The sequence below is a fragment of the Canis lupus genome, chromosome 14, assembly GCF_011100685.1.
Source record: "Canis lupus familiaris isolate Mischka breed German Shepherd chromosome 14, alternate assembly UU_Cfam_GSD_1.0, whole genome shotgun sequence".
NCBI lineage: Eukaryota > Metazoa > Chordata > Mammalia > Carnivora > Canidae > Canis > Canis lupus.
In genome coordinates this window covers 2,732,693-2,742,777 of record NC_049235.1, presented here as the reverse complement: position 1 = coordinate 2,742,777, position 10,085 = coordinate 2,732,693, and the positions used below count along the sequence as shown (strand labels likewise).

Here is a 10,085-nt window from a genome sequence, read left to right as displayed (position 1 = left end):
GCCAGGAAAGGGAATGATCTCCCCCAGAAAGACCCAGGGGATCCCCACACCACATGGTCTGCCATCTGTTCTCAGGCTTCCGTCTTCCCTCTCCACAGCACTGAAGCTTTTTTCTCCCCCAATTCGTGAATCTAAACATCACACCTGACACATTCTCTCCTCTAATTGTGCTGATTGCTCTCTAAATTCTCAGATTCATTTCCTAGTGGTTCAAAATGTTTTGATGCCAATCTAGTTGTGTTCAAGGAATGAGACAAGCCCAGGGTCCCCCCCACTGCTCTGCCATCTTAATTCCTCCCTCAATTTTTACTATAATAAAGAGATAAAGTTTGATAATTTTCGTTTTAAGTGAACACACCTCCTATTTTAGAGTTGTAAAGTTCTTTTTATATTTTGGATACAAGTCTCTTATATGAAATGTGTTTTGAAACTTATTTACACTAGTCTGTGGCATGTCTTTTTATCCCATTAACAATGTATTTTCCAGAGAAGTTTTTATTAATAAAAAAATCAGTTTTTAAAAAATATTTTTTATTTATTAGAGAGAGAGAGAGAGAGAGAGAGAGAGAGAAAGAATGAGCAGAGGCGAGGATAAGAGGGAGAAGGAGAAACAGGATCCCTGCTGAGCAGGACCCCAATGTGGAGATCCATCCTAGGACCCTGGGATCATAGGCAAATGCAGATACTTAACTGACTGAGCCATCCAGGTGCCCCAGCAAAGAAATCAATTTCAACTTGAAGCCTGGAATTGTGATACCTCTGGATTTCCTTTTCTTTTTCAAAATTGCTTTGGTTAGTCAAGGTCTTTTGTGGTTCCATACAAATTTTAGGACAGTTTGTTCTAGTTCTGTGAAAAATATTGTTCATATTTTGTTAGGGATTGCATTAAATGTGTAGATTGATTTGGGTAGTATAAACATTTTTTTAAATAATAAATTTATTTTTTATTGGTGTTCAATTTGCCAACATATAGAATAACACCCAGTGCTCATCCCGTCAAGTGCCCCCCTCAGTGCCCATCACCCAGTCACCCCCACCCCCTGCCCTCCTCCCCTTCCACCACCCCTAGTTCGTTTCCCAGAGTTAGGAGTCTTTATGTTCTGTCTCCCTTTCTGATATTTCCTACCCATTTCTTCTCCTTTCCCTTCTATTCCCTTTCACTATTCTTTATATTCCCCAAATGAATGAGACCATACAATGTTTGTCCTTCTCCGATTGACTTACTTCACTCAGCATAATACCCTCCAGTTCCATCCACGTTGAAGCAAATGGTGGGTGTTTGTCATTTCTAATGGCTGAGGAATATTTCATTGTATACATAGACCACATCTTCTTTATCCATTCATCTTTCTTTTTTCTTTTTTTAAATTTATTTATGATAGTCACAGAGAGAGAGAGAGAGGCAGAGACACAGGCAGAGGGAGAAGCAGGCTCCATGCACCGGGAGCCTGATGTGGGACTCGAACCCGGGTCTCCAGGATCGGGCCCCCGGGCCAAAGGCAGGCGCTAAACCACTGCGCCACCCAGGGATCCCTCCATTCATCTTTCGATGGACACCGAGGCTCCTTCCACAGCTTGGCTATTGTGGACATTGCTGCTAGAAACATCGGGGTGCAGGTGTCCCGGCGTTTCATTATATCTGAATCTTTGGGGTAAATCCCCAGCAGTGCAATTGCTGGGTCGTAGGGCAGATCTATTTTTAACTCTTTGAGGAACCTCCACACGGTTTTCCAGAGTGGCTGCACCAGTTCACATTCCCACCAACAGTGCAGGAGGGTTCCCCTTTCTCTGCATCCTCTCCAACATTTGTGGTTTCCTGCCTTAGTATAAACATTTTGGCAATATATGTTCTTCCAATCCACAAACATGGAATGTTTTTCATTTCTTTCTGTCATCTTTAGTTTCTTTAATCAGTGTTTTATAGTTCTCAAAGTTAGGTTTATTTCTTTATCTTATGGTTTTTGCTGCAATTGTAAATGTGATTGATACCTTGATTTCTCTTTTTGCTGCTTCATTATTGGTGTATAGAAATGCAACAGATATGTGTACATTGATTTTGTATCATACCACTTTACTGAATTTATTTATCAGCTTTAGTAGATTTTTGGTGGAGTCTTTTGAGTTTTGTATATAGGGTATCATGTCATCTGCAACTAGTGGAAGTTTTCTGTCTACCTTATCAATTTAAATGCCTTCTATTTCTTTTTGTTGTCTGGTTGCTCTGGCTAGGACTTCTAGTCCTATGTTAAATAACAGTGGTGACAATCAACATCTTTGTCTTACTCTTTTCAGATTTTTTCCCATTGAGGATGATAATAGCTGTGGGTTTTCATATATGGCCTTTATTATGTTGAGGTATATTCCTTCTAAACCTACTTTGTTGAGGGTCTTTATCATGATGTTGTACTTTGTCAAATGCTTTTTCTCCATCTATTCAAAGAATCATATGGTTCTCATCCTTTCATTAATGTGATGTATCATGCTGATTGATTTACAAATATAGAACTACCCTTGCAGCCCAGGAATAATTCTCACTTCATCATGGTGAATTATTTTTTAAAATGTATTATTGGATTCAGTTTGTTACTATTTTGGATTCAGCCAAATCCGAATTGAGAATTTTTGCATCCATGTTCATCAGGAATCTTAGATTGTAATTCTCTTTTTTTTAGTGGAGTCTTTATCTGGTTTTGGTATCAGGGTAATACTGGAATCATGGAATGAATTTGGAAGCTTTCTTTTCTTTTATACTTTTTGGAATAGTTTGAGAAGAGTAGCCATTAACTCTTCTTTAAATGTCTGGTGGAACTCACCTGTGAAGCCATCTGATCCTGAATTTTTGTTTGTTGGGAGTTTTTTGATTATTGATTCAAATTCCTTTGCTGATTATCAGTCTGTTGAAGTTTTCTATTTCTTTTGTTTCAGTTTTGTTAGTTTATATATTTCCAGGAATTTATCCATTTCTTCCAGTTTGTCTAATTTGTTGGCATATATTTAATATTCACTTGAGAGTGTTTGTGTTTCTGTGGTGTTGTTTATTATTTCTCCTCTCTTATTTGTGATTTTATTTATTTGAGTCCATTTTCTTTTCTTTTTGATAAGTCTGGCTAGGGGTTATCAATTTAATTCATTTTTTTTTTCAAATAACAGATCCTTGTTTAATTGGTCTGTACTATGATTTTGGGTTTTGGATTTTTGTTTTTGTTGTTTTGTTTGTCTCTATATCATTTATTTCTGCTCTAATCTTTATTGCTTCATTCCTTCTGCTGGCTTTAAGCTTCATTTATTGTTCTTTTTCTAGCTCCTTTAGGTATAAGGTTAGGCTTTTTATTTGGGATTTTTCTTCCTTCTTAAGGTGGGCCTGTATTGCTATATAATTCCGTGTTAGGTCACTGTTGCTACATTCCAAAGATTTTGGACAATTATTTTCCATTTTCAATTTTTCTCATTAAAAAATATTTCTTCTTTGATTTCCTGGTCAACCCACTTATTGTTTAGTAGCATGTTATTTAACTTCCATATATTTGTGGTCTTTCCACATTTTTCTTATGGTTGACTCCTAGTTTCATAGTGGTGCTGGTTGGCTGGGTCTGTGACAGGCATGGGCTGGAGGTCCTAGGGCCTTCTATGCTGTATTTACCCTGGCAGGAGTGCTAAGGCTAAAGTGGGCATAGTCAGAGTAATTCTTGTGCTCTTCCCACTTTTGGTGCCCTGGCAAGGGAGTGAAAGCTGAAGTAGGTCCCGCTAGAGTGTTCTAAAACTCAAAATGCAGAGAATGTCTTGGAAGTATGGCTGAGCCTGAAGCAGGTGTTATCTGAGTTGTCCCAGGGCTGTGTGTACAGAGAATATCCTTGCAGTACAGCTGAAACTTAAGTGGGTATAAGCTGAGGGATCCTGGTATTTTCTACACGTCAGGCACCCCGGCAGACAGATAAATCTAAAGTGGGTAGGGATGCCTGGGTGGCTCAGCAGTTGAGCATCTGCCTTCAGCTTAGGGTGTGATCCTAAGGATCCTACGGTCCTGGTATTGAGTCCCATGTTGGGCTCCCTGGATGGAGCCTGCTTCTCCCTCTGCCTATGTCTCTGCCTCTCTCTGTGTGTCTCTCATGAATAAATAAATGAAATCTTAAAAAAATAAAGTGGGTATAACCTGGTGTGTTCCAGGTTGCTCCACACGAGGGAGTGTCCTGGCAGGGCAGCTAGAGCTGAAGTGCATGCAAGCCTGGGCTCCCAGGGCTATATGCACATGGGACACATTAGCAGAATAGCCGAATCTGAAATGGGCATAAGCAGGGTGTTCAGGGATCTCTGTAGAGAGTGTTCACTGGAGTGGTGACTGAGAGTTCCTGGGGTGCCCCACACAGGGATCACCCTGGCAGGACAGCTAAAGTATGGGTGGGCTGTTATGGTACCTGTTGTCTCCTGTCATGGCTGGACAGCTGAAGCTGAAGTGGTCATGTCAGTGTGTCTCAGAATTTTTAACACAGCAGGTGCTCTGGTTGGGTGGTGAGTTAGGCCACCACAGGCAGGAGTGTTTCATGCTGCTCTGTGTAGGGTTCGTGTTGGTTGGGGCAGCTGGATCCAAACCAGATGCCAGTTGGGAGGTTCTGGAGCATTGGGTGCTGCTGGTGCCCTGCAAAGCCATCTGGAGCTGAAGTGGAGTGTTCCAGGTGCTTTGTACCTGTATTGCCTTAGCACAAAGCTTGGAGCTGTAGTAAGCACTAACCTGGTCTTGGCCAGGGCAGTCAGTTAGGATGCCTGTGCTTTCAAGATGGAAGGGGAGTAATAGAACATGTGTGTTAGTTCCCCCTTCTCGGAGAGAAGTCCAGCAGCTCCTTAACATTTAGTAAGAGTTCTAGAGCTGACTCTTTTACATTCTATTCATTCTATTTACTCTTTTAAACCTCAGTTATTGTGTTTTGTTTGTTTGTTTGTTTTCTGTGTCCAAGAACAGACAAGTTTATTCCAGGTCCCTGAGAACTATCCCTGCTCACTTCAGTTCACAGCATTGCATGTGGGGATCCCCTTCATTAGTGTGTCTGCATCTCTCTTGCTATTCTCTTTTGCCTTTCTATCTTTTCTTGTGCAGAAGCTCTTAAGTCAGCCCTAGTTCTTCAAAAAGAATTGCTCTATCAATAGGTGTCATTTTGTGTGTGTCCATAGAGAAAGCCAGTTCAGGGTCCCCCTATGTGACCACCTTGGACTGGACACCTTGTGACTTCTATTTTCTAGGTGCATTTAGAATTGAGGAATTGCTAAGAGTTCATAGTTAGAAGTGTTTGGGAAGGAGGAGAGATTTTTTTTTTTCTTTTTTTTTTTAGGAGGAGAGATTTTGGAGAACACAGTGGTTAATAAACTAGGTGAGAATATGAGGTCTGTAGGACAACCATAAAACTTAGATTGCAGTTACAAATTTAATTAAGCACATTCAGTAGGTAATCCAAGAAGTGTAGTCAGCATGATGTCTGTCAAATAGTAATCACTCAGTGTGCTAACTACATTAATTCTGTTAACTAACAACGGCAGTAATAATGACAACAGCAACTGCTACCACTACTTTTATAGACAGTATTACTTGAATGGAGAAAACATGTCAGATTCATTTATGCTTTTCTTTTTTTTAAAGATTTTATTTATTTATTCATGAGACACACACACACACACACACACACACACACACACACACACACACGGCTGGGGGCGGGGGGCGCTAAGACACAGGCAGGGGGAGAAGCAGGCTCCATTCCATGCAGGAGTCAGGGGACTCGATCCCAGGTCTCCAGGACCACACCCTGAGCTGAAGGTGGCGCTCAACTGCTGAACCACGCGGACTGCCCCATTTATGCTTTTCTAATGCCTGCAATTTGCAGCATATAATAGCTGTTCAGTAGCTGGTTGTTTAAATGAATTGAATTGGTCTACGTGGGCAAGTAAAGGCATATAACCAGCATTCTGTCATGCATAAATTAACGACACTCCAACCCCTACACATTCTCTCTCTAATCTGTGCTTTGTGATGGCTTATCTGGTGACCAATTGGGTCATGATTATAAGACCATATATGTAGAAGCATATGAAAGTGCACTGTATATAAAGTGTCTTTCAAGTAACATTTTCTTTCATTAAGATATGTTTTGTAAAGGTATGTGTAGAAGTATATGGGACTAGCTGTATGCTTAATTCATTGTGAAAAAGAAAAAAATAAATTTTGTTTTCCCCTTACTTTTAAAGGAAAATTTACTTGAGTTTAAAATTCAATACTAATAGTTTTATTTTCTCAAGATTCTCATTTGATACCTCCTATTTTTAGAAATACATTTAATTTCCACAGGAATAGAGATTTTTCTAAATTGTTTAAATTTGTGTGCTATTAATTTCCTGTCATCATTATTACAAGAGGACACATTGTTAGGATTTCATTTATTTGTTTAGGTTTATTTTATTGACTAGGATGTGGTCTATTAATAAATGTTTATGTGTTTTTGAAAAAGATATTTTTCTATTGTCATAATTTCTTGGGTGAAATACCCTGTTATTTTTCTACTCTGCATAATGACAGACTTCCTTTTTTAATTTTCATTTTTCATTCAGAATTGTTCTTGACTCTTTTGAGTCTGTGAGAAAAGGCCAGTGACAATTTTCAGAGACTGCTTTGACACCTTGGAACTAGGCCTTGTCTAAAATAAAATTGTACTTAAAATTCCATCTATTGAGCTAATCTAACACTTATTATTGTCTTTGTGATTATTAATGTTGACTCAGTATGCAGACAGTGATCAAGTTTAGTTCAAAAGCTTTATTCAACATAGTTAACAGGCCTACTATTAAAGAAAGAAATATTTTAAAATGGAAGGGAATGGAACAAATAGTAATTATTCTTAAAAAGGACTAACTGTATATTGGGGGAACAAAAAGAGTAAAAAAATAATGAAATTAGAAGAGAAACAGAAAACATAAACACATAGCTACCACTTCATCAGGGCATTCAATATTGAAACAAACAGTTATTCCTACAATTTTTCCTTCTCTGATATTTTTTAAATTCTCCAAAAATATCCAATTTATACAACTAGCTTGAAAAAGAAACTCATATTTCTACAACTTAACAATTAAACTTATATTAGGTGCCAAAAAACTGGCATTGTATTTGTACAATTTGTTGTTTTGACAAAATGACATGTGAAATCATGTTAAATAAAAGATTACTGCCTTTGAAACAAACCATGCTTTTAAAATTGTGAAGAATGTGTGACTGTCATGATTTTCAACTTCCCTTCTGGTTCAAAGATCAAATTCTACCTTTTTCTCATGGTGATCCTCTTCTCAGCAGTTGTAGCATAGCATTCTTTACGTCTTTGTTCCTCAGGGAATAGATAAGAGGATTTAACAATGGTGTGACCACAGTGTAGAAGAAGGTAAAGAATTTGCTATATGTTGAAGCAAAGTGATTCTTAGGATATGTATACACTGGTGCCACAGTTCCGTAAAACATGAATACCACAGTAAGGTGGGAGGAACATGTGGCAATGGCTTTCTGCCTTCCATCTTTGGATTGGATTTTACCTAAAGCTTGAGCTATGTAGCCATAAGAAGTCAGGATCAATGCCAGTGGCACGATGGTGAAAAGAATAGCAGAGATGGTCATTTGCCATTCAATGGCAGAGGTGTCTCCACATGTCAACCGTATGAGGGCTGGAACCTCACACAGAAAGTCATCTAGGCGGTGGTGGGTGCAGAATGGAAGCTGAAGTGTGACAGGAATTTGAGTAACAGATTCTATCAGGCCAGAGAGCCAGGCTATGAGCACCAGCTTCCAACAGAACTGATGATGCATGATGATGGTATAGTGCAAGGGCTGGCAGATAGCAATGTAGCGGTCAAAGGCCATCACTACCAACATGACACATTCTGTGGCACCAAGGCAGAGCAACATACAGAGTTGGATGACACAGCCTGTGTGGGTGATGATCTTGCCTGGCCCCCACAAGTTGGACAACATATGGGGCACAGTGGTTGTGGTAAAGCAGAGATCCAAGAAAGAAAGATTGCTAAGAAAGAAGTACATGGGAGTGTAGAGATGAGGGTCCACACAAGAGAGTAAGATAATTATTGAGTTGGAGAGGATGATCATGGTGTACAAGATGATCACAATCCAGAAGAGAATCATTTCTAGATGGGGCCATTCAGAGAAGCCCAGAAGAATGAAGCCCATTGGGAAACTCTTGTTGGTCATCACTGGTACTTTTGGCATTGGAATTTGAATATAATTGTAACAAAAGTTTTGTGAATTGAGGTTTGAAGGTTATTCTATCATTTATTTAATGAACGCAAACATTATTAGTTTTCCAGGGGATCTTAGAACAGGAGACATATGAGTGTTTTATATCAGACCAGCAAGATACAACTTCTCTTCCATAAGTCTGTTCTTTTTATATACAAAAGAGATATTTGTTAAGATATTATCTTTGAAATTTATTTCTAAATCTGAAATAACATTCTTCATAGACACTCGGATAAGATTACTTTTTTTAATAATAAATTTATTTTTTATTGGTGTTCAATTTGCCAACATACAGAATAACACCCAGTGCTCATCCCGTCAAGTGCCCCCCTCAGTGCCCACCACCTAGTCACCCCCACCCCCCGCCCTCCTCCCCTTCCACCACCCCTAGTTCGTTTCCCAGAGTTAGGAGTCTTCCATGTTCTGTCTCCCTTTCTGATATTTCCTACCCATTTCTTCTCCCTTCCCCTCTATTCCCTTTCACTATTATTTATATTCCCCAAGTGAATGAGACCATATAATGTTTGTCCTTCTCCGATTGACTTATTTCACTCAGCATAATACCCTCTAGTTCCATCCACGTCGAAGCAAATAGTGGGTATTTGTCATTTCTAATGGCTGAGTAATATTCAATTTGATACGATTACTTTAGATTATGTTTATGTTTCTTCTAGATTGTACTTTCAGCTATATACTAGTAGCTCTCTAAAACATTTGCGATGATGTGTTGAAAACCCAGTTTTATTTTTCAAGTATGTAGTGCTCCAATGTATTGTAGTGTTATTTGCATTGTTTGCTGATGTTTATAGAAACACAGAAATAAGACCTTTTTGTTATCAATATAGGCTCTAAACAATGAGATCTTAACCTTTATTCTCTCTTCTGAGTGTCTGAAGAACTAGCTTTATATAAGAGAAATACAGGTTTTTAAAGGGAGGAAAATCTCAACTAAAGTTTTATCTTAAGTAATTCAAATTTCTTTAAGTAAACAACTTAAAAATCTTCATTCAATATTGTTATCTAAGAAATGTCCATAATAATTCCCAGATCAGAGAATTATAGAAGTAACAGTATATTATTGCCTTCTACTTTTAAGCACAAAATGCTAAATATGATAAAAGTAAGGAAAAGAAAGCATTACATATGCTGTATAATTTTTGTCTCACAAAAGTCATTATTTTCTATTCAATCATCAGCCTAAATACATTTCAATCAGAAATAATCATAAAATAGAAATAAATTATAGTAAAAAATTATGAAATATATGATTATTTTAAGTCTTCATGTGCAGAAGGAAAAGAGAATACAGAGCTATGAAATATGAAAGTAGGGTATTGGATTTGGGGAACATAGTCCTGGATATTATTAATTTTCTGTCTCCCAGCAATTGTGGAATAGTTCAGAGGATATAACAATGTGGGATGCACAGAATAAAAAAAAATGCTGTTAACTGAAGGAACCTGAGTTATCAGATTGTGAAAATTAAATTTTGCAAGTAGCCAAACAATGCAGAAATATGGAGAACATTATAGGAGTCTACTTCTATTCAAAAGCAACTTCATAGGTTTTTTCAGTGACATGCAGGCCCTGTGCTATGATGTAGAATATAATTTGAACAAGAGAAATTAAATATTATATTTATACAGTACTCCAAGGCCTATGAGAGGCAGAGACAGCAAGTGAAGAAATGAGCAAGTAAATCATGAGGATTTGATTATTTCAATGAGGAATTCTTAAAAAAAAAGAAGAAAAAGAAAAAATATTGTAATTGCAGAAAACATTGGAAGATGTAAGAAGCAGAGGA

The 10,085-nt window shown here is 38.0% G+C and overlaps 1 protein-coding gene across 1 annotated transcript; it reads right to left on the bottom strand.

Moving 5' to 3' along the window:
• Nucleotides 1-7,040: 7,040 nt before the first annotated feature.
• On the bottom strand, nt 7,041-8,233 carry LOC482247 (olfactory receptor 2H1). The gene has a single exon (XM_038556372.1). The coding sequence runs from the start codon at nt 8,231-8,233 to the stop codon at nt 7,307-7,309; it is 927 nt and encodes a 308-aa protein (XP_038412300.1). The 3' UTR covers nt 7,041-7,306.
• Nucleotides 8,234-10,085: the final 1,852 nt, after the last annotated feature.

What these genes read in the sequence shown, in the direction of transcription:
- LOC482247 (XM_038556372.1), bottom strand. Translation starts at nt 8,233, where the DNA reads ATGACCAACAAGAGTTTCCCAATGGGCTTCATTCTTCTGGGCTTCTCT.